Source organism: Micromys minutus (genome assembly GCF_963924665.1).
Source record: "Micromys minutus genome assembly, chromosome: 1".
Lineage (NCBI taxonomy): Eukaryota > Metazoa > Chordata > Mammalia > Rodentia > Muridae > Micromys > Micromys minutus.
In genome coordinates this window covers 28,262,379-28,290,346 of record NC_137969.1, presented here as the reverse complement: position 1 = coordinate 28,290,346, position 27,968 = coordinate 28,262,379, and the positions used below count along the sequence as shown (strand labels likewise).

At 48.1% G+C, this 27,968-nt stretch overlaps 1 protein-coding gene across 1 annotated transcript in view; it reads left to right on the top strand.

Moving 5' to 3' along the window:
* Positions 1-27,968, top strand: part of LIMK2 (LIM domain kinase 2) — a 62,080-nt gene that overhangs the window by 5,151 nt on the left and 28,961 nt on the right. The window contains exon 2 of the mRNA XM_080920793.1: positions 9,058-9,157. Coding sequence (XP_080776919.1) covers positions 9,058-9,157 — 100 coding nt within the window. The remainder of the gene's footprint in view (positions 1-9,057; positions 9,158-27,968) is intronic.

Below are 27,968 nucleotides of genomic sequence, written 5' to 3'. Positions count from 1 at the left end.
GTCCCAGATAAGAAACCGCAGACACAGGAAATGACATAGGAGCCCTACAGCCACAGAAACCTTGTCCTTCTTGTCTGTCTACCTTGTGGCCTGTTACTGTGTGTAGCTCCCCATGGCTCCAGAGCCTGACTTGTCTCTGTCTTATGTTCTACATGTCCTATCTTTCACCCAGTGAGTACTCACCAACACCCTACTTGCTTTCAGCCTGGGCTGCCCTCACACTCTGGGCACATAGGCCAAGTTTGCAGGATTTGTTTTGAAACTATTTTGGGGGGGGGGGTCTTTGAACGCAAGTCTTCTCAGCTCAACTTTTTCCCTGGCTAACCTCCTAGATGTGCTTATAGGAAGGAACACAAGCAGGTTCAGCTTAGGGCCAGGCACCCAGGAGGTCTTCACAGCTATTATGTTTTAATCTTCTGGTTAATCCTGTAAAGTGGTAACTTTAGCCTCTTTGAAAATGAGCGAAGGGGCGGGGGCTGATATGGAAGGAGCACACCTTCAATCCCGGTGCTGGGGAGGCAGAGGTGGGATCAGCCTCTTCTACATAGTTCCAGGGCAGTCAGGGCTACATAGTGAAAAACCAAAACAAATGAACAGATCAGGCTGGAAGGCTCAGTGGTTAAGAGCACTTGCTGCTCTAACAAGAGGCCAAGGGTTCTGTTCAAAGCACCCACATGGCAGCTCACAACCATTTGTAACTCCAGTTCCAAGGTCTCCAACACCCACTTTTAGCTTCTGCTTACGCTGTGCACACGTTTACGTACATTTAGGCAAATACTCTTACGTAGACAGTTAAAAATACCGGTTTTGTTTGTTTCTTTTTAAATGAAGAGGGAAGTTAATACACTGGCATACATCTCTAATCCTAGCATCTGGGAGCTACAGCAGGAAGATCAGTTGTTCAAGACCAATCCTGGCCGTATAGCCTGGGCTTTAAACAAAAACCAGCCAGCCAACCAAATAAATAAAGACTAGGAGACAGGCTCAGAGAGGGTGAATAATTTGTTCAAGGACATGGGGGCAGTAATAGAGCCAGGGTTTTAAAAATCCAGCTTTTTATTTAGTTTGAATTGCGCGTGTGTGTGTGTGTGTGTGTGTGCGCGCGCGCGCACGCGCATGTGTATGCACACATGTGCGTCACTTGCAGCAGCCAGAAGGGGGCATCAGATCCCTTGGCACTAGAATTACAGGAAGTTGTGAGTCACCAGGATGCTTGGAATCAAACCCAGTACTTTTAACTGCTGAGCCATCTCTCTAGCCCTATTTAAACTACATTAGTTTTTAGTGTTTTTTTATTGGGGTGGTGGTGGCCATGGCTCATGTGCCATGTCACTGGTGTCAGAGGACAGCTTGTGAGAGTTAGGTCTGTCTCTGAGCATGTAGATTGCAGGGCTCAAACGCAGGTGCTCAGGCCTGGCCGCAAGCATCTTTTCTAGCTTTGCCATCCTGCTGGCTCTTTTTTCCCTTTTAATTTAAATGGAACTGGAGAGGTGGCTTAGTGATTAAGAGCACTGTTGTTCTTTCAGAGGACCCAGGTTCAATTATTAGCAGCTATGTGATGGTTTACAATCGTCAGTAACTACAGCACCAGGAGATCCAGTACCCTCCCTCCATGCCCCCTTTTGCTTCCAGATTCTATGCCCTCTTTAGCCCATAATAGCTCCCGAATAAAAGACAGAGTGAGCTGGTGGTTTTATTAATAAGCTGCTGGCACTTGCTGGGCGGGTTCTGAGCTATTCTAACCCTCTAAGCTGTTAATACCCAGATAAATACCCTGTTACGTGCCATCTGCATTCTGCTGTGGCTCCTTCTGCTCCGTGCGTGTCCTCATGGCTGCTCCGTCATCATGAGCTCATGATGAATCCTGGTCTTTTCACGAGGTCCCCCTCCCCTCTCTACCTGGGACCCTGTTTCCCACCTCAGCTGTCCTCTCCTGTCCAGTTGTATGTTGATCAATCAACTCTTTATTAACCAATCAGAGGTGATGGAACACGGTTTTTACAAAACATTGAGACCAGAGATGCTTGACCATGCCATCTTTAACCAGATAGGATGTCTGGGCACAAAAATCTGAGACTTCCTGGAAGTCTGGGCATCTGAATATACAGTACACAAGACCATGATGACCATGGGCATCAGTGACTCATACATGGTGCACATACGTGCATGCAGACAAAAACTCATATACATAAAATAAATCTTTTTAAAAATCCATGTGTATGTGTATACCTGGGGGGTGCTGAGAACCACACCCAAGTCCTCTGGAAGAGCTGCAAGTGCTTTGAACCACTGAGCAGCCTCTCCCTCGGTTCTTATCCCTGACCCTTTCAAATAGACTAAAAAGAGAAAGAAAAGGACCACAGCAAGAATGACACGTAGCCTGGAGGTGAGAGGCCAAGTTTGGCTTCACTGGCTCTTTGGGCTGGAAGGAGTTGTCTGAACCTTGCTTGTACAGAAAGGAGCCTAAGGTCTAGAAAGAAGAGGGGCTTGGGGTGCAGGAAAAGTATCCGAGGATGTCGGTAGTTAAGGTTGTTATTACAATGTTATCTTTTGCCTTTGGTTGTCCCCCACCGCTGTTGCCCTGCCCTTTGGCTTCCTGCTTTGGGTCAAACAAGTGGGATTTATACACCTGATCTGTCTGTCCCCACAGAGTCCAGCAGCTGCCATACTTGTTTCAAGCTGCGCTGAGGTGGCTGCACTTTGTTCCTGGTTCTCATTGTCAGGTGGAACATGAGCCGATTCAAAGGTTTTTTTGTTTTGTTTTGTTTTTAGTTCTCCCTCACCCTCCTGCAATTTTTCTGTTTTTTTTTTTTTTTTTTCAAACAAAAGGCTGGGCTGGGCTTTGTGCATGTGGGTTCAGACATCAGGGGCTCCTGAGGTCCTTTTGCTTGTGGATTTCTCACTACTCTAAAGCCTGAGATCCCGTCTGAAGAGATCCAGCTTAGACCAAATATGAGCCAAGGTCAAGCAGCGGCTTTGGACCAGGGCTCCCCACCCTACCGAGCTTTCCACTGACCTGCTGTGTGGTCTGAGAAAGCCTCAGATGGTCTGAAGCTTTGTAGGATAATAAAAATGCAATGGGTGGTCTTGGGTTCAGGTTCCTGTGGGACCAACTTTGGGGAGCTAGAGATGGCTCAGCAGTTAAGAGCACTGACTGCTCTTTCAGAGGTCCTGGGTTCAGTTCCCAGCAACCACATGGTGGCTCACAACCATCTGTAGTGAGATCTGATGCTCATTATGTGTCTTCTGGTGTGTCTGGAGACAGTGACAGTGTACTTATATACATAAGATAAATCTTTAAGAAAAACAATCCAATAAAAGTTGTAGTTATGGTTATATTTATTGCACCCTAATAAAGGCCCTTTGTTTGAGGCACCTGTAGATGTTTACTTAGCCAGGCTCCTTTCTAGACTCTGACCACTAACTGCTGCTGATACAAGCAGAAGTGAGCAATAGCTACTGTAGCGAGGGTGACCAGCCTGCAGAGCAGTAGAACTTCCTATGTAGACCAGCCTGGAGATTGCTCTCCCACTGGGTTTCACAGGACTCCCCCAAACTTGACACTCAGACATTTCTCTTATATTTCCTGAATTAAAGGTTTCGGGAGGATCAGGATTGTTGGTTTGCAGGATTTTAAGGTAGCAAAAAAAGGCCAAAAGAGTTGTGTGCTTTGAGGACCCTGGAAGGAAGGACGGAGGAAGGGAGATAGGCAGGCTTGCTGGGTGTATATATCTATTCAAATACTAGCTGATGAGAAAGTTTTATCTGTATTTGTTCTCTTTTACTTTATGCATGCACGTGTGCGTGCATGTGTCCGGGTGAGTGTGCAAGTGTGTGTATGTGTGTGTGTGTGTGTGTGTGTGTGTGTGTGTGTGTGTGTGCTCTTGAATACCTCAGTGCAGAGTGTGGGATAAGTGTTGTTCTGAGGCAGGGTCTGTGGCTGAGATGCACACGCTGCCTGTCTCACCAGAGGAGTCCTGGTTTTTGTTTTTGTTTTGTTTTATCTGCTGAGCCATCCCTATCCCCCAGTGGTGAGACTGTGTGACGGAGAAACAGAAGTCAGGTTCATGCACAGGAGACTTTTCAATAGGCAGCTGTCCTGTGAGCTGGAATACTGCTCCGGTACAGTCGTCCCGCTGACCTTTGAAGTTACACTTGGTAATTTTGCCGGTGGCAGTTACATCCAACCTTCCAGCTGGATTTGCTGCCAAAATATTGTCTGTTCTGTGCCAAACCTATATGCTGGACCCTGGAAGGAAGAGGATTAAGATTCGAGCTCAAAGCAGCAGGACTGTACAGTTGTATAATTAAGGAACAATCATATCAGATGAATGTAGACAAAGTGAAACCAGCCAGGCCTTTGGGGGCATCAAGAAAGACATTTTCTCCTTCCTCAAACATCTTCTCTGTTTTGGGACTTGAGCTCAATATTCTAGGTTGGGTCCCAAGTCCCTGGGTAGTTAAGAATGACATGAACTTCTGACCCTGTTGCCTCCATTCAAAATTACAGGCCACAACATTCCAAGCACACACACACACATCTAGTTTTTTTTGGGGGGGGGGGGTGCTTGGCAAGCAATCTGTCAACTGAACAACACCCCTAGGCTCCCCTTCACTCTTTATATAAATGCTTAGCAAAGGAGTGTATAATCCAACACCTAGGCCTTGGTTGACTGTCTAGTCCTTTAAAGTCAACAGTAGTCGACATGATTATGATTTTAATCGTGTGTAAGTTTTTGTGTTTCCCATCTCTAATGCCGACCCTTTCTTTCTGTCCCCACCCCCTCCCCCAAGGTAAAAAAAAGCTTTTTCCTAGGAGAGCTTTAATGATGAGACACTCTGAATCCCTGCCCCATGCTCATAGACGTTTTCCCTCGGAGCTCAGTTTGGAAATTACTTCTTCAAGGAATCCTCTTTTGCCCTGCTCCTATTTTCCCAGTTCTCAACGCACCCCGCCTCCACGCCACTGCCCCAGTTATAAACACAATCACACTGTTTGAAGGCTGGAGGCGGAGCTGGCATGGGATAAATATGTGCTCAAATAATGGCCTGAGCAGTATCTATTGAATTTAACAATGCACGGTCACTTGGTGAGGCAGTTTCAGAGAAATGATGGGTGGAAGGTGGATTGCAGCGGAGTGTGAAGCAGCCGGGAAATGAGAAGCTAAGTGCAGTGTGGGGTGGCCGCTTCCTCTGTAGAGGCAGCTGTGAGAGGGAGAAGCAGGAATGGCTGCGGGTGTTGGAAGGAGAGACCCGCTTATTTAAATGGTGGTAGAAAGGCCTCAGTGCCATGGGGTCAGAGCAGGGTAGTAATGGAAACAATGTATTTTCAAAGAAGCGGGACAGAGATTCAGAGGCAGGGCCATGACCGAGAGGCAGGCTTTTATCTTGCACACACTAGGAAGTCTAACCCAGTAGACTGCACACAGGGTAAAGCCAGGGAAGGAGCAGGACACAGAACAGAGCCTGTGTCTGACAAAGGGCGGTGTTAGGGGGTCGAGCTTCAACACTGAGCAGGTGCTAACCTCAGTGTTCACATGGAGAAAATGGAGGAAGCTCATGGTGCTCTGAGTTCTGGAAACAGCCAGATGTCATTGATTCAGAGCCAAGGTGTTGAATTGTCAGTAAGTGGGTGGTCAGGTTAAACCCTCTTTCTCTTGGGTTATAAAGCAAAAACAAGAAAGATGGTGTGAGCTGTGGGAGGCAGGAGAATCAGGAGTTCAAGGTCATCCTCCGTTACATAGTATATTAGAGGCTAGCCTAAACTATGAATCCTTATTTAAAAAAAAAAGACAAGGTGTGGCTTCAAAATAATGAGATATTTTAGATGGAAGTGGAGGTGAACATTTCTTGTAGGTTTATTTGGGGGCAGGGCAAGACGACAGAGGAGGGTGTTGGAGCCCCTGGACAGAGGTGGTTGTGAGGAGCCTGATATGGGTGTTGGAAAGCAGGTGTTTAACTAAGAAGATTCATTTGGCTCTGGCTCATCCCATATCCTCTCATTTTGATCTCTGGAACCCATAGTGGAAGGACAGAACTACTCCCAAATGTTGTCCTCTGATTTCCATAGACACACTTAGCACACGCATATCACCCCCTGCCATTCGTACACATGCAAGTGTACACACAGCAACATACAATCAATATGGTATATGTATTTTAAGTCCCTCTCATTAAGTAGGTGTGTAGCTTAGTTATTGAACACTTCCCTAGCATTCATGGGACCCTGGGTTTGATCCTCACCGTACCACAGAAAACACACACACACACACACACACACACACACACACGTTCTCTCTCCTCTCACTCACTGGTTCATCATCTTGCTCAGTGTGTCTAAGTTGGCCTGGGCCTAATAAAAGTATTTTAGTGTACTCCTTTAGTGTACTCAGGAGGCAGATGGAGGAAGAGCTCTGAACTTTAGCGCATCTTGGTCTACATTTCAAGTTCCAGGCCAGCCACTGCTACATATAGAGATCCTATCTCAGACAAGACAAAACCTATTTTAAAAGAAGAGGTAGGGGAAGACCTTCAGATTCAGGAAGACTGGTTGGAAAACCAACCTGGCGGCTCGGCCCTTACGCCTGGCTCCCGGTGAGTCAGAGATGAGGGTAGATGGGCAAGTTCAAGGCTCGTGGTACACAGTGAGTTGGAGACCATTTTGGATGATAAGTAAGACTCTGTCTAAAAAGAGAAGGGCTAGAGTGCTTCCTCATTGTGCTCAAGGCCTTGGATTCAACCCAGAACCACAAGAAAAGAAGGGAAAACGGCTGCTGGGCATTCCCATGTCCCGACCCTGAAGAAACAGTGGAGAGGAACCAACTTGAAGTTCTGACAGCTCATTTAACTTCCTCTGGGGTACAAAGAAGATAACCCCTACACTGGCTGGCCCAGAGTACTGAGCAATCTTCAAGTCCCCTGAGCTGTGCTTTGTCTATTCATGGCCCCTGTGCCCGTGGCAGTCTAGAGTTACCCAGAGAGAACAAAGCTGCGTACAGAGTGTACAAGGCAGTCTTGTACCAACCTAGCCCCTGTTTGTAGGGTAGAGTTAGGTACCACGGCTTGATTCCAGCTGCCTATTTTACTTGAAGAAGTTGGCGTTTGAGCCACACCAAGAGTACTGCATTGTTTGGGTTTCCTGTTTTAGAGGCTCATAAGTTAGTCTGTACTGGTCTTAACCCACAGCCCCGGAACATGTCTCTCCACCTTTGCAAATTTTCTCCAGCTTTTGAGGCTCAAAGCTATGCTTCTCCATGGAAACTTTTCTGCCCTTATCAAAAGGAACAGTATTAGCACAGAGGAGGAGAGAGTAGAGGCTAGACCTCTGTTTAATCAGTTTGCCACTCACATACACACGTGCACACAAGCATGCACACACACAGTGTACACACACAGCCCTTTAATCCTTCCATTCATTAAAAGACTGCAAGATTATTTGAGACTAAAACTTGTTGGATCTGTGAAAGCAGTAACAGTTCTTGGATGGGAGACAGAAAACATTCATTAAATGCCTTCTCTCTGTCACCAAATTAAGATAGTACTGCCCCTGAAGCAAAAAGTTGGGACAGTGCTTCTTTTCCAGTGGCTTGCTCTTTAAACATCAGTGATGATGTAACCATCAACCTCCATCCTGTGGCTTTGTGTGGAGAGGACCGGTTGTGTTGGTTGAATAAATGAGCTCCTGCGCCAGGTTATGGGAAATGTGAGACAGAGTATGAGCCAGAATGGAGGGCTCTGGGTACTTCCTGGGGACAGTCATGGGAAGGAGGGAAGCCCTTTCACTCTGCTGATAAGGGCACAGGCTGAAAGCTCTGAAAAAAGTGGTGGATTTTGTAGTTTGTTAGTAGATTTAGGTTTGGACCTTTTTGTTTATTTTGTTTTTCACATTTGTGTATGTGGCGGGGGGCGGGGGGGGGATGACGTACCATGGTACACTGGTTGGAGCATGAAGGCCAGAGGACAAGTTAAGGAAGTCACCTTTCTCCTTCCACCATGTAGGTCACAGGGATCAAGCTCAGGTTATCAATGTGGTGGCCAGGTCCTTTACCCACTGAACCCTCTTGCTAGTCCTAGGTGAGACATAATTTTCCTGTGTAGCCCAGGCTGGCCCCATAGACTCACCTAACGGCTAGTTTTGTATTAGCCAAAAAGAGGAACAAGGATCAAGTGTGGTGGCAGGCCTTTGGTCCCAGCTCTCAGAAGGCTGAGATCTACCTACTGAGTTCCAGGTCAGCCAAGGCTACAGAGAAACCTGGTCTTGAAGGAGAGGGGAAGAGGATAGAGGGTCAGGGAGAGAGAGGGGGAGAACAATCAGTTATTTTTATTTATTGTACACTTTTAGAATGTTTTCAGGATCTTAGGAGAGAACCCCCCCCCCCATGACAGCAAAGGTGCCCTGTCCACATGGGAAAGACGGGCCGCTCACTTTTATTCTAACACAAGTGGTCACAGTGTCTTTCCCGCTGGCTGGGGACCGACTAGTTTTAGATAATGGCAGCAATGGACAGCCAAAGCGGAGTTGGCCACTGAAGTCACTTAAGCTCTAAGAACACAGCATGGTTGAAGTATAAACCAGAGTTTTACCGGATTAGGGGATTAAAACATTTGCATAAAGTTTTACAAGGTGGGGCAGATAAAATATTTGAATTCCTAGTCATAAAAGTTTTACAGTGTTTGCTAGAAAAAACTAATGTTTAATGTCTTACACACTGTGGCCTGTGTGTGACAGAGGGTGGAGCAAGTTCTCCCTCCACCATGTGGGTCCCAGGGACCCGACTTGGGACAGCAGGCTTGAGGCTGATGCTTTTACCAGCTGAGCCATCCCACTGGCCCCATCAGGGACATTTTTGTTTTAAATTGAGATGACTTTTGAAGAAGGAGTTCCCTTCCTAGAGACATGAGGCTTGCCAAGTGTTTGCCAGAGGGTTTTGTGGACAGGAAACTGAGCATGGGCAGGGTGTGACCCTTCAGTGGGAGCTTCTGCTAGTCCACATGACTCAAATTCTGTTCCTTGCGTCCTGCTACCTAGGGACTCTGACCACCTTGGTTTTGTTTCAGGTGAAGAGGCCTGGAGGTGTCGGGGCTGTGGTAACTATGTTCCCCTGAGCCAGAGGCTCTACAGGACTGCCAATGAAGCCTGGCACAGCTCCTGCTTCCGGTGAGTGTCTCTCCTTTCTTTCCCATCGTGCTGTGGCCCCTGCACTACTTTCCTGTTCTGAGAAATGGAAAAAAAAAAAAAAAACAAACAAAAAAACCAAGCTTCTAGCTAGAGAATTTTAATCTTGGTAGCGCGTTAGGGGCAGGGAAGGAATGCGCAAGGAGGAACAGCCCCAACGGCAGATTACAGTCTGGGAACCACAGGTGGGTCGGGTGTCCTGGAAGAGCCGGGCCAGGGGAGGAGCTACTCTAGAGTTTCTCCAACGCCCTTGCTCCACAGCACGGAAACAGGCCAGAAAGAGCGCCTTTCTTTCCCCACAACCACACCACTGCTTAGGAAGGTGCCTTGTGGCAGCTAGGGTGGCTGGCAGTGTCATCCTGTCATCTCTTCCCCACAGGAGTCCCAACCCTGTGGCCCTTCTTTTTGTGACTGACTTTATTATGGCTTCCATATTATCATTGAGAAGCGGGCTCCATTTCTTTTGTCCGTGGCTTTTTGAGACTGAGACTGAGTGTAGCCCTAGTGGGATTCACTATGAGGACCGGGCTAGCTTCCTCGTCTGCCTCCCCAAGGTTGGGGGTAAAGGCTTGAGCCACCACCACCCGGCCGAGAGGCCACTCAATTTTTTAATAATCACTGTTTCTGGGGTAGGGGTGGGGGTGTGAAAAGGCACTTGCTGTCAGGCCTGGCCATCCGAGTTCCATCCTTGTGCCCTCATGGTAGGAGAAAACCAACTCCCGCAAGTTGTCCAATTGACGTGCGTATGCACACCATGGAGTATGCACCTGCACAGAGACTCATACACACCAAACAAATAGATGGGGGTGTTTGTTTTACAGGCTCTAAAGCCACATTGGATTTTACTTTCTGAGACTCAGTTATACGGAACCTGAGGTGTTCCTAGAGACCTCAGTACAGAGTGTGCGGCAGGCACCCACTGAGCACTGTCTCCTTTCAAGGGTAGGAGTTTGCCATTGCGTACAACAGTTCCAGCCCACAGCCATTCCAAATGAGGTGCGTCTCCTGTAGAGGTGGGGTGGGCATGTGTTACCCCATCCAACGTCTCTGCTCTTGTCTGACATTTGCTAACAGAGACTGTGCTGTGGACCCTGGCGCTCACACACAGCTCTCCCTGCAGACCTGCCGTCAAGCAGCTGAGCTTTATGCACTTACCTGTCTCCACCCTCCAGGTTCAGGGTGGAGGTTGGCCTGGAGAAATTTGGCCTCTGGAAGCTGAAGAGGCGCCTTTTCTGTCCTTTTAGCTTCAACCCAGACTTCTTGCTTTTTCTGTGCTTCTGATGGCCTTAGATTCTCCTCTCTCGGCTCCTGGGGAAGTGGATTCTGCCTCTCCTATCCTTCCTATAGAAGCGGTGGCTGTCAGAGCCCTGCAGGTAAAGTCTTAGGCTATTCCTTTCACTTCGCGGTGGAGGTCAGCCTTGCTTTGGCATTGACCCACACGATCTAATGCGTTCCTGCCATATTCCTAATCATATCATATTCCCTGTTCAGAACTTCGAGGCAGAGTAGAAAAGCTGCCCTGGTGGGGTGTTTTTGTTGGGTTTTGTTTTTTCTTTTCTCTGGTGGGAGGTGTGGGGTTTCAAGACAGGGTTTCTCTGTGTAGCCCTGTATGTCCTAGAACTTGCTCTGTAGGCCAGGGTTATGTGCTCCTACTCCTGGCTAGTTCTTGTTACTTCTGATGACTAGGAGAGACTTCCTGTCACATCTATAACCCTTCACACTGAGAAGACTGCTCAGGGTCACTCAGGCTGTGGATGCCAAGAGCTGGCCTTTAAACTGAAGGCCTGAACCCTTTGCAGTTCTAATCAGATGTTTGCTTTTGAGGGCGTGAAGAGAAATGTATGGGTGGGGTGGCATACCTGTCATTCCAGCTCTCAAAAAACTGAGGTGGAAGATTCTGAGTTTGAGATCAGCCTAAGCAACACAGCAATTCCCTACCTTTAAAAGAAAAAAGTGTGAAGGTTGGTGTGGTGGTGGTAGTGGCACACAACTTTAGTCCCAACACTTGGGAGGCAGAGGCAGTCGGCTCTCGGAGGCCAGCCCAGTCTTCAGAGCAGAGTTCCAAGACAGCCAGGGCTACACAGAGAAACCCTGTCTCAAAAAAATAAAATAAAATAAATCATGTTAGCATGTGGGTGCAAGCTATAGAGTGAGGTCAAGTTTTCAGGCAGAGCCTTTCAAGTTATTAAGTGACCTTAGGTGACTTCTCTACCCTTTTTAAATGAAGAATATGACCTCACAGGCATGTTGGGAGTAATATCTTAAATGTGATACTCCAAAGTACTCAGCTGATAATTTGCCCATGAAAAACACCTTACTACCAATAGCTGTCGCTTTCTGTTGTGTGGAGAGTGTGCCTCTACACACCCACAGGCACACACTCACACCTCTGGTTGGGCTTCTGTTGTAGAGTTCCTGGGTGGCATCTTTGAACTACTGCGGTGCGGTTAAATCAAAGATTGAACCCATGGGGATGGGGTGGGGTGGGGGTGGAGTGCGGGTTCCTGCCGATTGCTGCTTTGCCTAGATAGTTCTGTGATAGATCTCCTGAAGAAAGTTCTGTGAACTTTCTCCTGGTAGAAATGGGATGCCATGGTGACCTTCCACAGAGCATGCTCATTTTCCCTGAGGAGGGTTTCCGTCTTTCAGATCCAGTTTTTCCCAAGTCAGGGAGAGCTCTTCAGGGCTGGAAAGGGCTATTTGTTTGACCCCAGGAGCAACCTGGGCTAAGGGGGGTGTTGGGGCTAAGGAGCCGGAATATTTTACGATCTTTTCACCCAGCTCTCCTGCAGTTCTGGGAAGTTTAGAGTATCTGGTACAGGCCAGCTGGAGGAAGGATCTTCCCTCCCTCTGTGCTGAGAGAAGTTCATTCTTCATGACTTCCGTCCAGCCCTGTTCTTCCCAGCTGGGCCACAGTTGAAGAAAAGGAAGCAGATGTCTCCCCTCAACACCTTTGTTCTCCCTGGGTAAGGCTAGATTTTGAATGAACGGATTGTTGGGATTTGGTCCAACCTCTACACTTCCCCTCCATAACTGTGTTCCGTGGTGCTCTGGAATGACGTCTATAGTCCTGCATATGAGAGCCTTTCCTGGATTCTCCAGTGCCCAGGACGTCTAAAGACTGGGACCTGGGTCTGTTGGGTAAAGTCCAGCTCACAGGCCTCCTGGAGGTAGCTCAGGGCATGGACACTTGGCCAGGATTCTTCTGATCTACCAGATGCATGGCTGACCAGCCCTTGTTCCTATTCCTCTCCTTCCCATGGGTTCCATTTAAACTGCCTCTGGCCTGCTTTTTTCTTTTGTGCTTATTCTTCCTTTCTTTTTCTTTTTTCTCTCAAGACAGAATTTCTCAGTGTAACCAGCCCTGACTGTCTGGACTCACTCTGTAGATCAAACTGGCCTCAAACTCACAGAGATCTGACTGCCTCTGCTTCACAAGTGCTAGGATTAAAGGCATGTGCCACCATGCCTGGCTTTGGCCTGCTTTTCTTTGGCCTGGGCCCTTCTTGGGGCCAAGAACAGAAGCAGCTGAAGTTAGCCTGCGGAGCTATGAGTGGTGGGTAACCTGGCTGTCCCACCTGGATGTCCTGTTCCCCTCCCCCTCTTTTTAATAGTGTCTCATATCCCAGGCTGGCTTTGGACTTGGGCATGTAGCTGAGGTTGAGGTTGAACTTCTGATCCCCTTTCTGAGTGCTGGGACTACAGGTGTGTGCCACCATATGCTGTGTTGAGTCAGAGTTTGCTGCAGGGCATGCAATCATTCTACCAACTGAGCTATACCCCAGTCCTCTTTAAATTTTGAGGTAGAGTTTTGCAATGTAACTCAGGCTAGCTTCAAAATCCTTCCTCTCTCGGTGTTCCTTAGCTTTGGGATTACAGGTGTTCATACCCTATCCACCTAGCCTCTCAGTGATTTGCTGTTTGTGTTGTTGGGGAATGGATCCATGGCTTCACGTCCCGGGAAAGATGTTCATTCTACCACTGAGCTGCTACTCTGGTCCTTATAGAATTTTATCTGGAGACCAAGTTGTCCAGGCTATCATATTCTCAGGCTAGCCTCAAGTTTGAGACCATCCCGTCTAAGTCCTCTGGAGTAGCTGATTGTCAGAATGTATCACCACAACCCTGCTAAGCTGCCCCTGTCTGTCTTCCACAGCCCTGAACTTAACTGCTATTCTTGGATCTGGCCCCTCGCTCCTTTAATAAAGGATACACCACCCCAAGAGCACTGCTGATTTTCTGGCCTCCTTTTTCAGGGTGACAAGCACAGACTGAACTGTGTCTTGTAAGAAGCATTTGACAGTGCCTGTCCTCTGGGGAAGGGCTATTGCCAGTGGAAGCCTGGCTCATCCCATCAGACACACTGTGAGTCCAGAAGGGTGTAGCATAAAGAGAATCAGAAACTGTAGGGTAACAATAGATTGGCAACAGGTTCTTCTGAAGTGCCAAGCCATATTAATTGTCTCTATCTAGGTGTGGTATCCTAGTTACAGCTCTGGGAACCACAAATTAGCACGCCATGCCAGATACTGTCCTTGCCCTTTTAACAAGTACTTGCTTATTTACCCCTGAAGATAACTCAGTAAATGAATTACTTGTTTTACATACCTCAAAAATAAACAGCCAGGATTGTTCATATGCACCTATAATTCTAATGCTTGAGAGGCTGCCTCAGGGGGACTGTGAGCTTGAGGCCAGCCTAGGCTATACAGTAAGACCTTGTCTCAAAAGCACATGCCAGAACCAGTATGGTGCTGCCTGTAGTTTGAGCACCAAGGTACTTGGATCATGAATCTGTGGCTGCCAAGTGAGAGACCCTGCTTCAAAATAAACAAACACACAGATGTAAAGAATAAGGCTAGCAATAGAGAAGGGAGAGTTACCTACGAACATTTCTGAGCCAGCTAGACACCTGCCTGGAATCTGAACTCAGGCTCCTGCTTGTCTTGGCATGTGCTCCTGAATTATGGGCATGTCATTTAACCCCATTTCAGCTTCTGTAATGTGAGCCATGCACTGCCAGTATCAGATAACCTTGAAGTCTTCTTGCCTTCCCCAATGCAAGAGTGCAGTCAACTCTGCCTTAGGCTCCTGGTGGCAGGCCGTGGAGCCACTCCGCCCTCTACTGGTCACTGCTGATGTTGACCTAGGTTTTGACTCTGCCTGTGACGTCTCAAGAAAGATTGTTTATCCAGTTTATCTCTGAGGAAACCACAAGCAGGCAGGGCACTGAAGCTGGCTGTTGGATGCTGACTGGGGCCTGCCTGACAGGAAGGAAGGAAGGAAAGACACCTGGGCCTTCCTCCTCCCTCTGGAAACTCTGGGATGTGACCTCAGTGTGCCTTAATCTTATCTTGCCCTTCGCTTTGTGAAATGAGAAGCCTTGTAGCCTTCAGGTAGGCAAAAGCAAAGAGCTGGAGAGGGATAGGGCAGCCCTCTGTGGGCATTGTACTAAGAGTTTTGCTCACCTGGCTGATCTAAAATCCACTGTGTGTAGACTAGGCTATCTTTGAAGTCATAGATTGGTCTTCCTCTGCCACTAGAGTGCTGGGATTAAAGGTGTGAGGTACCAGGCCCAGCATTCTTGAAACTTTCTAGGTAGTTAAGGAAGGCTAAATGTCTGATCTTCCTGCGCCCCCTCCCCTTTACAGGTGTGAACTGCCCTTTCCAGGCCATAGCTGGCCTTTGAATTTAGTTCTCTCTGGTTCCCAAAGGACCCTTTTCTCACTGGGACTCCCAGGAGTTAGCTGAACCAGGCTGTGTGTAGCTACGGCTTAGTTCCTTAACCCCTATGAGCCTTCTTTCTTTCTTTATCTCTTTCTTTTTTAAAGATTTATTTATTTATTTATTATGTGAGTACACTGTAACTGTCTCCAGACATGCCAGAAGAGGGCATCAGATCTTATTATAGATGGTTGTGAGCCACCATGTGGCTGCTGGGATTTGAACTCAGGACCTCTGGAAGAGCAGTCAGTGCACTTAACCACTGACCCATCTCCCCAGCCTTCTTTCTTTCTTTCTTTTGAAGATAATTTTGTAATTGTATTTATGTGCAGAAAACTTAGGACATTTAACCCAGTTTAGTGGTGAGTTCTTTAGCCTTTGCCTTTTCCAGCTTGGCAATGCGAGCCACAGACTTAGGACCCAGAACGTTGCCTCCCCAGTGGTGGCGGATCTCATCATATCTGTCATTATAATTGGTCCTAGTAGCTTCCACCAGCTTAGCCAGAGCACCCTTGTCTTCTGAGTTAACCTGTGTGAAGGCAACAGTGGTGCATGTCTTCCTGTGGACCAGGCGCCCCAGCCTGGCCTTTCCCTTGATGGTGCAGTAGAGCACCCACATCTTTTGTCACAGGGCAGGCAGGTAAAACACCAGCTCAATGGGGTCTACATCATGGGCAATCAGCAGCAGCTGAGCCGCCTTGTTCTCCACCAAGGTGGTGACTGTATTGACTCGAAGCATAGATCGTCTTTTAGTTGGGACGTCCCCTTTGCCAGCAGCTTTCTTCTCAACACGGACCAGTAGCCTTTGCTTCTTCTCTTGCTTTGTCTCTGGCCTGTTCTTGTGGACAAGCTTAAGCAGCTGAGTAGCTGTTTGCCTATTGAGGGCCTTCGTGAACTGGTTAATGGCAGGAGGTACTTTGAGCCGCTTATAGAGGATGGCCTTTTGCCACTGCAGTCTGATGTAGCAGGGCCATTTGATGAAGCCTGTGAGATCTCTTTTGGGCTGGATGGATGTTCTGCCCAATGCCGAAGTTCTTGGGTGGGCCTTTTTTCAAACAAAGGATTGACCACCTTTTTGGCCTCCTGTTTCTTGACAACGGTGGGGACCAGAGTCACCTTGGCCTTCATTCATTTGGGCATCTTGCTCAGCTGGAGGAGAGAGAAAGAAGAGGGGATCATGGGTGATAAGTAAGTGAGCCTTGTTTCTTATCTGTGAATTCCCAGGAAGTACCTTGCCACAGGAACAGGGCACAGACCTTAATAAAACCCAGCACTCAGAAGGCAGACGCAAGGGGGAGTTTGAGAGTGAGGCCAGTCTGGGTTACAGTAAAAGGAAATTAAAAGTGACCACTGTCCAGAGTGATTGTGAAAATGAAGAGAGTCATGGAGTAAGAAAGCACCCTAAGTTTGGGGGGCAGGGCTGCATCATGGGGGTGGCTTGTACCTTTAACCCTGGCATTCAGGAGGCAGAAGCCAGCCTGATCTACATACATACAGTCTAACCAGGGCTATGTAGTGAGACCCATTTCCAAAAATAAAAATAATAAAAAGCATTCTGAAAATTCCAGAATGGGTCTAATGTTGAGGTGAGCAGTACTTGCTTCTCATATTCAGTGTCAACTTCTAATTCCATACATCTTCTGCTGTTTAAGACACTGAGATTAAGCACTACTGGGAATGTAGAACTACCATTCTAGCCCAGTGCCATAACTGACCCAGGAGAAGGTGTTGGGTCCCTTGGAGTTAGAGTTAAAGGTGCTTGTAAGACACCTGATGAGGGGCTGAACCTGAACTTGGGTCCTCTGGAAAAGCTGGGAAAGCTCTCGGCTTCTGACTGGTCTCTAGCCTGAACCTCTCGGTTTTATCTCTGGCTTCTATTACTTAAGAATGTGTTCATTATTTCCATTTCTTCGTCTCCCTGCCTGTTTCTGTCATCAGCTCCCACCTGCAAGGCTGTCAGTCTGTCTCCCCTTCACTCTCCTGCCTTCTCAGCCACACATTCTCTCAAGCAGTTGGGGTGTGTGAGGTACAAAACAGCCAAGGGGGAAAGACACCTTAGTAGTCAAGACTACTCTTCCAGAGTACCTGAGTTCAGTTTCTAGCACCAATGTCAAAGAGTTCCCAACTGCCTGCAACCAAGTCCCAGCGCCTCTGACATCTGTGCCCCCCTCAGACACCTTATTCACATGTACATACCCACACACATAATTAAACGAAAGTACCCAGGCTGGCCAAACTCAGGAGGCAGAGGCAGGCAGATCACTGTGAGTTTGAGGCTACCCTGGTCTATAAAACAAGTTCCAGGACAGCCAGGGATATGCAGAAAAATCCTGTCTTGAAAAACCAAGAAAAATAAAGTAAATAAATCTTTTAAAAACTCTGGGAACTGGAGAAATAGCTGAGAGCTTAAGAATCCTTGAGAGGACCTGAGTTCAGTTCCCAGCACCCACAGGGCAACTGACAGCTGTCTGTGACTCCAGTTCTAGGGGATCCGACACCCTCCTCTGGCCCTCTCTGGCACTGCACACTTGTGGTAAATATACATTTATTCAGGCACAACTGTCATAAACACATAAAAAGTAAATTTTAAAATTATGGGACTGGGGATGCAGTTCAGTGGTTGTTTACCTAGCATGCGTGAGGCTCCAGGAAAATCCCCATTGCTGAAAACAAAAAAAGCCAATGTGCACATAACCATACGCCATTACCCCCACAGAGGCATGTGCCCAGAGCCTCTTGCTCTCCTCCTGAGTCTCACTACTCTTCTTCCCTGCTGACAAGGCTCGTATTGTTCTGCACCCTGGGCCTGGAATGCCAACTCCTCTTCTTTTTGCCTACTTAGCCTCTGCACATAGCTCAGATGGTTCCCTGAACAGCTCAGAGATGTTGGTATCCCTCGCTCTTGAAGCTCCTGTTGTAGTTTTACTTGTGCAGTTATCTCTGTTCTGACTCCTCACGGTAAAGGCCTTCAGGGACTTTCAGTGGGCGTGTCCCTCATTCTGGCAGCAGCCGGCACATCCTCGCCATAGGAAGCAGAGATGGTTGAAAGGATTGCCCCAGCTGTGATGCAAGCGTGGCCTTTCCTGCACTTCCGCTTTCCGAATCGCATCCTTCCCTGAACAGCTGCAGTTCTCAGAGATGGCAGGGAGGAACTGGTTTAAGACACTGGGTTTTGGAAAATTGTCTGTAAGGTCAGGTAAGAAGATAAACCTTTGTCTTCTGCTTTCAAAGGAACTGTCCTACAGTGGGGAGAAGTGAAGGGGCCCAGGTACCTGATCCCCAGCAGCCTCAAGCTGCATGTCTCTGTAGGTGTAGCCCAGTCAGGAGCAAGCCCTGGGTGCCCAGAGACCTGGAAAGAAAAGCGAGGGAGGAGGAATGGGTTCAGCTTCCCTAGCCCACACTAATTCTCAGTTGTAATAAACATGACCAAAAGCAACTTGGGTGGGAAAGGGTTTATTTCATCTTAAACTCTCACACTAGTCAGGAGGGAGTTAGGGCAGGAACCTGGATGCAGGAACTGAAGCAGAGAGTCCAGGGGAGTGCTGCTCACTGGATTGCTCTCCATGGCTTGCTTGCTCAGCCTGCTTTCTTATAGAACCAGAACCACCTGCCTAGAGTTGGCCCCACCCACAGTGGATTGGGCCTTCTCACATCAGTCACTAGTCAAGAAGATGCTCCCACAGACTTATCTACAAGCCAATCTGACGAAAATTTTATCAGTAGAGGCTCCATCTTCCCAGATGCCACCTGCTTGTATTAAGTTGATAGAAAGTAATAAAGTAAGCGGACTAACCATCAGGCGAGACAGCCTCAGCTACACAATGAGTTTGGCCAGCCTGGGGACTGCCACAACTTGTAGCCTAGAACCCTAGTAATAGACGCATGTACAGAAAAGCTGGGGTCTAGTAAGCTCAGGATGCTTATTATGTAGAGTTGGACACAGCAGAGGTATTATATACAGCTGAACAAGGTAGTGGATTTTTGCGAATAGCTAAGCAGGGAGGCAGGGTTATTACACATAGATGAGCAAGGAGGCGGGTTTAGCTGATGTCAGTAGGAGCAGACTCTGTAGGAGAGCAGTCTCCAGACCACAAACACTCTGGAGAGCAATTGAAGGCGAACATTTTGCTCTCACACTGTCAACATTTAGACTCAGAACAGGATGGCTTTGCCGTCACTTGAGCCTCACTGAGGGGACAGGGGACAGTGAGCAACACATACCCACTCAGGTTTCCTTCACTACCCACACTGGGGTTCATGAGGCTTTGTCATAAACAAACAAACAAAACAGAAGTAAAGGCCAGCAGATATGTGGCCAGCAGGGAAACACAAGTGATGGCCTTGAAGCAGGAGCGTCACTGTGCTGGGTCAGGTTGCTGAGTGTAGCCTGGCTGCAGCAGCCAAGCTGGGTTCTGTGTTATAGGCAGGGCTCATTCAGCCAAAGTAAAGATCTCTGTGGCGGTTCTTCTTCTGATGCCCAAGTCAGCCCCTGGTGGAGGGCATCTGCTGCTGCTCCTTCCCTTTTTTAATCTTGAGTCTCACTGTGTGGCCCAGGCTAGTTTTAAACTCTTGGCCCTGAGTCAGTTGATCTTCCTGCCTCAGCATCCCAATTGGGTGGGCTCTGAGTGTGAGCACTGCGCTGCCCAGTGTAGGTATCAGTCCTACCTGTGCAGGGATTTGGCCTCGCTGATTTCAGTTGTCAGCCTGTAGGTAGACAGTGAAGTTGATAAACCATCAAAGCATGTCTGCACCTCTCTGAGTGTGTTTCTAGACCTAAGGTCCAAACCCAGGCCCAGATTAGGTTGATTCACCAAGATACCAGCCATAAACAGGTCTGTGGGTGACTAGCCAGCCCACCTACTTCTGAACACCATTGCTTATTTTAGCATTGGCCTAACGGGTGTGGAATTGTTTTCTTAATCCTTTTATCAGGGAAGAAACCGAAGCATAGAGAGATTTAAAGGCTTGACTGAAATCACACAGTAAGCTATTGTCAACCAGGGAAAGATCTCAGGTCTTCAAATGGCTCTGCAGGCATCGCCTCAGAGATGTGTTGGTGGTATGGCAAAAGGATTTTGTCTTGGTCAGGGTTTCTATTCCTGCACAAATATCATGATCAAGAAGCTAGTTGGGGAGGAAAGGGTTTATTCAGCTTACACTTCCACATTGCTGTTCATCACCAAAGGAAGTCAGGACTGGAACTCCAGCAGGTCAGGAAGCAGGAGCTGATGCAGAGGCCATGGAGGGATGTCACTTACTGGCTTGTTTCCCCTGCCTTGCTCAGCTGCTTTCTTATAGAACCCAGGTCTACCAGCCCAGGGACGGCACCACCCACAATGGGCTGCCCACCCCCACCCCCATCACCAGTTGAGAAAATGCCTTACAGTTGGATCTCATGGAGGCATTTCCTCAAGGGAGGGTCCTTTTTCTGTGATTAACTCTATCTAGCTTGTTTCAAGTTGACACAAAACCAGCCAGTACAGATTTCTTCCTCTCAGTACAGTCAGAAAACGTTGGGAATGAAGGTTCTGATACTGAATGGCAAACGTTGTCATTTTGTGAGGTTTTTAAGTAGGGGCTGGAGTGATGGCTCTGTGGTTAAGGTCACTCATGGCTCCTGTAGAAGATCTGGGTTTGGTTCAGTTCCCAACAGCTACAACTGTCTGTCAGTCCAGTTCTGCAGGCTACAGCTAAGTAATATGCATGGGTGTATGTCTGCATCGTGTGCACGCCTGCTGCCTGCAGAGACCAGAAAAGGCACAGATCTCCTGGAACAAGAGTTACAGTTGGATTTTGTGCTGGGATTCAAACCCAGATGCTCTGCAAGAGCCACAGGTGATCTTAGCTACCGAGTCATCTCTCCCGCCCTGTTCTTGTGCCGGTTTTGTTTTCTGTACAGCGGATCTCCCCAAGACCTCATGGGGGTGCTAGGCAAACATTCCACCACTAAACCACACCTGGCCCCTTGAATGTCTAGCATTAGCATTACAAAACAACAGTTCTCGATAATCTACAGGAACTACCATCTGATTCTTAATAAATTTAGCGGTTAAAATGAGCAGGTCCGTAGAGACGTGGCCTCAGGACAAAGGCCACCCATTCTACAGGTGGTGAACAGTGGTTGGCAAACAGACTTGGTGTGAATGTAACACAGCTAGCTGTAGACTTGAGCTAAGCCAGCACCTGAGAATGTATTGTCCTTGGTGTCTCCGACTTTACTTCCTAGCCATTGAGAGCCCCTGCTTGCTTCAGTACTTCTGATAAATAGCCCTCCGTTGCCTGTGTCTTTAATTGCTCAATTGTCCTAGCATGGTATACAGTGGTCTAGCACTCCTCATCATCCCTGCTTCCTCTGTGGTCACTGCTTACATGTGGGCTACAGTGAAACTGATGGATATGCTCAGGGTTATGTTGTTCCTTCAAGCTCGGAGCCTCTTGTCAGCCTGGCAATCAGCCTCCTTGGTCAGCTGATACAAGGTCGCCTCTGGAAGAGCCCCATCCCTCCCCCCATCCCCACCAATCAGAGGAGAGTTTTTTCTGCCCTCCTTGTTATCTTCCTCATACTTGAGCTATATCCCTGTCGGTATTTGTTTGCACACCCAGCTGCAGTCTTCAAGTATAGTTTTCCAAGGATGGGACGATATCTAATCCACCTCTGTGCCCACAGTGTAGCGGACGGCCTAGAAGGGAGCCGTCAGGGTGAATGGTGCCTTTGTGGAATGACGTCTTAGAGAACTTGAATAAAGTCCTTCCCATGTGCACCCTCATCATCTCTGCTGTGCAGCATTCCCCCGGGCAAGAACTTTTCCTCTGAATGGACAATAGAATAAGACCTTTGTCTATAACCAGCTGCTGCTGGTGGTACTGTCTTAAAATCCCAGAACTCAGGAGGCAGAGGCAGGTAGAGCTCCAAATTTGTTCAACAGAGTAAGTTCAAGGCCAACTAGAGTTATACAGAGAGACCCTGTCTTAAAATAACAACGAAAAGGAGATAATAATATAAAGTTCTGATTTTTTCCCTCACCCTCAGAAACGCTGGTGCTGTGTGGCTGGGAGGTGCCAGGGATATCTTGGTTTTCCCAGTGGAATCCAGGATAGCTTTTCCTCAACCACACCTTGAAAGATCCCAACGGTGACTAAGTGGCAAATATACAACAGCTGTTGGAGGCAGTCAGATTACTGAGTTCAAGGCCAGCCTGGTCTACAGAGTGAGTTCCTGGACAGCCAGGGCTACACAGAGAAACCCTGCATTCAAACAAACAAACAAAAGGATGCCACAGCCCTTTAAGTGATAAATTTAATGAGAATGTGTGCATGCATGCCGAGCTTACCTCTGTGTCTGTCTCGTGGACTCCGTGTTCTCTAGTCTGAAGACTAAAGCCCACAACTTCTAGAGCACTCGTCTTTTGGGGAAAGGTAATGGAGCTCGGTTATACTGCCCAGGCTGAGTGAGCCTGGCTTCAGCCCTGACTAAGACACCATGCCAATCAGCTGTCACGGGAAGAAAAGAGAGTGTGGCTTGGCTTCTGGTTAGAATGTCCGTTGAAATTAGGAATGGCAAGCCCCAAAATGTTCAATAGCGCCACCCCGTTATATGCGGTGTCCCGATTATTAGTACGAGAAAATCATTCTCATACCCTGGAAGGGAGCGACAGTGATGCAGCCACTGTTGTGGCTCTAGAGAACCTGGAGAATGGCAGTGACACCCAAGGTCTAATGACTTTCCTTCCATGTCTGTCTGTACCCTCTTGTAGTTTGATATGGCAGTGGACAGGCATGGACACAGAACCTTGCATGTATGTGATGGGCTTGGGAACATGTCAAGGAAGCCCTTCATAGAAGAGAATGAGCTCCGTTATAATTGGGCGAGAGAAAAGAGAAGACATAGGCGTGGTGACAGATGAAGGCATAGGAGGCTCGAGAGGAGCGAATAGCAGAGGTTTGGAGCAACTGAGGGAAGCCAGATGTGGTCAGGGCAGGATATGGTCAAAGCAGCCTATCCGGTGGGATAATTAAAGCAACAGCCTCAGGTCCCATGCTTTTGTGGGATGGCAACACTGGGGTATGCGTGTGTGCATGTGTGTGTGAGTGCATTCGCACACGTACACGTGCATGCACTCGTGGGAAGGGAGTGCTAAGGGATTCTGAGAAGGTGAAGCACTGTGTTAAGGGATGAAAGCACATGCTGCCTTGTCCCTGCCTCTTAAAGCACAATTCTAAACGGGAAGCAGATAAGCAAGCAGGGAGTCCTCTGGCGTCCTAGTTAGGGTTTCTACTGCTGTGATGACACCCTGACCAAAGATTAAGTTGGAAAGAAAGGGGTTTATTTGATTTACACTCCCACATCATAGTCCATCACTGAAGGAAGCCAGAACAGAAAACTGGAGGGGTGTTACTTACTGGTTTGCTCCCCATGGCTTGCTTGCTTAGCTTGTTTTTCTTATAGAACCCAGGACCACCAGCCCAGGAAGGGTCCCACCCACAGTGGGCTGGGCCCTCCCCCATTAATAACCAGTTAAGATAATGCCCTACAGGCTTACCTATAGCCTGATCCTATGGATGCATCTTCTTTATTTTCTCTTTTCTTTTTAATTTAATTTAATTTTGTTTCTTAGCTTGTTTTTGTTTTTTGAGACAGGGTTTCTCTGTGTAGCCTTGGCTGTCCTTGACCTCACTTTATAAACCAGGCTGACCTTGAATTCAGAGGCTCACTTGCCTCCTGAGTGCTGGGATTAAAGTCATGTGCTAACCACACCTGCTTATGGAGGAATCTTTTTAATTGAGGCTCCCTCCTCTGATAACTTTAGCCTGAATCAAGTTGACATAAAACTGTCCTGTAATCCTTAAGTGTTCTAGGCACTTCCAAAATCTAGAAAGTGACCTGGCGAGAGGAGGAGCAAAGGCCAGAGAGGTAGTCTATTGAAGGAATGGCTGTGCTAAGCAGCAAGGAGTCAGAGGCAGGTCCCCATACAGCTGTGATAGTACGCACCTGTAGTTGTATTTATCTAGAAGGCTGAGGCAGGAGGATCACAAGTTCAAGGCCAGCCTGCCTATGTAAGCTCCTGTTTCAAAATTTAAATTTTTCATTAAAAGAGAGATACAGATAGACAACCCAGCGGTGGAGTGTTTGCCCAGCATGCTCAAGTTCCCAGTGTCGTCTTTAGACAGCAAACTGCACCCTTTCCCTGTGTGGAGTCCTCCTCACCAACAGAGGGCCTCGTGCAGCAAACACAGGTCCCTGTGCTTCCGATCTTTTGTCCAGGCTGAGGATAGGGTGATTCATTCACTCAGCAGGGCTCTCAAGGATGATCACTTGGGGCTCTCATCTCTGAATGCTGTTCTCCAACCTGTCCCAAATGCAGGCACCCTGGAGTGTTGCCCGGTTCTGACTGTTTCCAGCTTTCGAAGTGTACCAGAGATTAGTGCCATCTTGCTAATTCATCCTAGCTATAATTGCCAGCCCCAGGGTCCCTGCAGTGGCCTTGGGGCGTGTGGCTGTTGGACCTGTCTGAGCGGCTCTCTTTCCTGGGGCAGAAGGGAAAAATCTACCCACAGTGTGACTTTTCACCTCCAGGTTCTGAGCGTTTGGACCCTTTGAAGTTGGCTTGAAGGAATAGCACAGGGTAACGTTCCCTACATATGGTGATCAATCTTTAAAGGCGCCTCCTGAAAGCCAGACTTATGAGGGTCAGATAGATCCCACCTGGGAGGGGCTTGCACTTCAGCTCAGAACGTGGAGAGATGACTGCATTGCTTCCAGGGGGAGGCACTCACATGGCACTGAAATCCTCTTATTAGTCCCCCACTGGTCCACCCACCAAATCCCTTGTAAGAAGAGTGGGAAGGGAAAGCCTGCAGCCTCCTGCCTGCATTCCTAGACACCGACTCACTGCTGCCCGAAGCCACTGGAGCAGCAGAGCTGTGTGAAATGTCAAAAGGAGTTATGCTCAGGGGCTCCCGGGCTCTGTTCTGTGCTTCCATCTACACTCCGTTCATCAGATGGAAATCAAAGGACGCAATTAGATGCTAGTTCCAGATTTAAACAGGGGCTCCCTCCTTGCCTGATCGAATTACAGGGGAGCATAAGTACTTCTGGGCTCTATCCTGGGAGAGCTTGCAGCCAGCCAGGCTGTGGCCATCCCCTCGGTGTTTTCTGTTACCTCCCTTCCTCTGTGGCTCTTGCATGGCCCCCAGCCAAGATCCTGATTCCTTCAAGGCTGGCTCAAGAGATTCAAGCTCAGCTTGAGACCCAAGGAAAACCGGGAGCCCACCGGCACCTCATAGGAATGAAAAATGTTGACGCTGGAAGCTGTTTAGAGACCTAACCCAAAGCCCAGACAGGCAGGAGTTTTCTAAGGGCTGCATAGCTAGCACAGAAGTTGAACAGTAGTCTTAATGATATTAACAGCTAACATTTATCAACTCTTAATGTGTTCCAGACTCAGTGCCAAGGGCTTAAGGGTAGTGCATTGTTGCATTCAAACCCAGACAGTCTGGCTCTAGGCCCAGGCCGCACTCCCCAGAACAGCATGGTAGAACACAGCTTATGCTGTCTAACTTAAAAGCCAGGTTCAAATCCTGGCTTCCCATCTTGTTTGTTCAGTGAGATGACTTCAGGTAACCTCTCTGAACCTCAGTTCCTTCCTCTGCAAAGAAAAGGGTCTGAGGGGGCTACAGCACTGTGGGGGTTAAATGTCATTCACACACAGTGTTGTAGCAGTTGAGGTGCAGGCTAAGTGCCACCCAGCACTCACTCCTGTGCCTCTGGAGCTGGATGCAGTGGACAGACCTGAATTTAGCATTCAGTACAGAATATACTGTGCAGCCTGGCTGGCCTGGAACTGGATCCATCCGTTTGCTTTCAGACTAACAGAAACTAACAGAGATGGACCTGTCTCTGCCAGGAAAGCACACCCAGCACTTACAGCCACTTTGAAACCAAGTTTCTGTACGGCCTTTGATTTTTTTTTTTTTTTTACATTTTTAAAAAGATTTATTTATTTATGTATATGGGTATTTTGCCTGTATGTACATTTGCACACCAGAAGAGGTCATCAGATCTCATTACAAATGGTTGTGAGTCACCATGTGGATGCTGGGAATTAAACTCAGGACCTTTGGAAAAACAGTCAGTGCTCTGTTTTTGTTGACCATTGAGCCATCTGTCCAGCCCCGATTTTTACATTTTTAAATGGTTGATGGGATAAACAAATAAAAAGGCCAAAAACAATTTCATGACTCATGAGAATTATATCAGTGTCCACAAAGTTTTATTGAAACATAGCCAGATCTATTTGTTTATTTTACTGAGGATGCTGTGGTGGTTGAGATATTGCGTAGCTGTGACAGGGTCTATATGAACCTAAGGTATTTGTCCCCTGAACCTTTACAGAAACAGTTCGGACCGCTGCTATGGAGGCATTCTTACCGAGGTAGAAATCCATCTTCCCATCTTCAGTGTTGACCAGATGTCTCTCGCTAAGCTGTCAACAACCCCCTCGGACCTTGGTTTTGACATCTGTTCAGTGGGTACAACATGTATGCTGAACAAAGGCAGTTTTAAAATGCTAGCAGATCGGTGGTGAGCAGTTGAGGGTCTGGGACACACCACACACTCATCACACTCATGGTCTCTGTGCCCAGCTGAAGAAGAGAGAATATTCCTTTGTAACCCATGAGTCACTCTTGCTGTGGACTTTCTGTCACACTTTACAGTGACAGCAACTGATGGATGACTTCAGCTTTTTCTAGTGGGGAGGTGTGTAGTATACCTGGTGGGAAACAGCCTGTGTCACAACCCCCTGTCCATCAAGGTCAGGGAGGGGGGCGGGTCCCTCATCTCTTCCAGTATAACCCTGTGGACTGGGAGTTTGGTCAGCCCACCCCTAGGGCCCTGCGGGTATGCTCCATTCCACATATCTGGGCCTGGACTCTCCTAGGCCTAGGTCATTATCTCCTCCACCTGCTGGGTTCTCAGGACACACGGTTACCATCAGACACTCTCGTAGTTTCCTCTCTGTTGCTGTAATAAACACCATGACCAAAAGCAACTCGGGAAGGATTTATTTCAGCTTACACTCGCAGGTAAGAGACCATCACTGAGAGAGTCAGGGAAGGAGCCCAAAGAGCCTGGAGCTGAAGCCATGCAGGAAGGCTGGTTACTACTTGCTCTAGCTCATTTTCTGCTAGCTTTTCTTTTCCTGTTAAAGAAAAAGACAGGTCTTGCTGGGGGGTGGGGTGTGCACCTTTAATCCTGGCACTTGTGGGAGCAGAAACAGGTGAATCTCCTGAATTCCTGGACATCTAGCGCTACTTAGAGGAAAAAAAAGAGAGAGAGAGAGATGAAGGAAGACAGGATCTTGCTATATAGCCCTCACTGACATTCAATTCAGAGACTTGCCTGCCATGATCTCCCATCTACTGGGATTAAAAGTGTTGGCCACCACACCTGGCCACCAGCTTTCTTATATAGCCCAGCCCCACCTGCTGGACCCTCCCTCATCAACCACCGGCCCAGACAGTTCCTCACAGACTGCCACAGAACAGTCTGACAGGTCATTCAGTTGAGGGTTCCCTTTCTCAGGAGGCTCTGAGGTTGGGTCAAGCTAGCAATAAACTCTAGCCCTCTAGCTAGTACTGAGGGAGAAAGGGCACTGCTTTCTGGGAGGAGTGGATGGCTTATGGGAACCAGTAAAAGGACACATGATGCCGGCTGCCCCAGCCTTGCCACTTTGGTCATCAGTGAGTCACTTAATCTCTTGGCACTTCACTTTCCTAGAATATAAAGTGGGCATAATTCCACCTTAGAGGAATTAGTTTACTTATCATTTGAGTCACACAAAGATAAATACTCTGGGCCCCGTTTCCTCAGCAGCAGCACAGCACTGCCCCAGACTGGAAGTAGCCAGTCTCTTGAGGCTGTCCCCCAGACCAGGCAGAGGGAGTGGATGAATAGGAGTCCCAACACCAGAAGCGAACAGAGATGGATGTTTCTAGGGAGCAGCCTCCTCTGCTGGAGGGTCCCCCTTCCTGTAGGTGTATCTCTGCCAAAGCGGTCATCTTGTGCTTC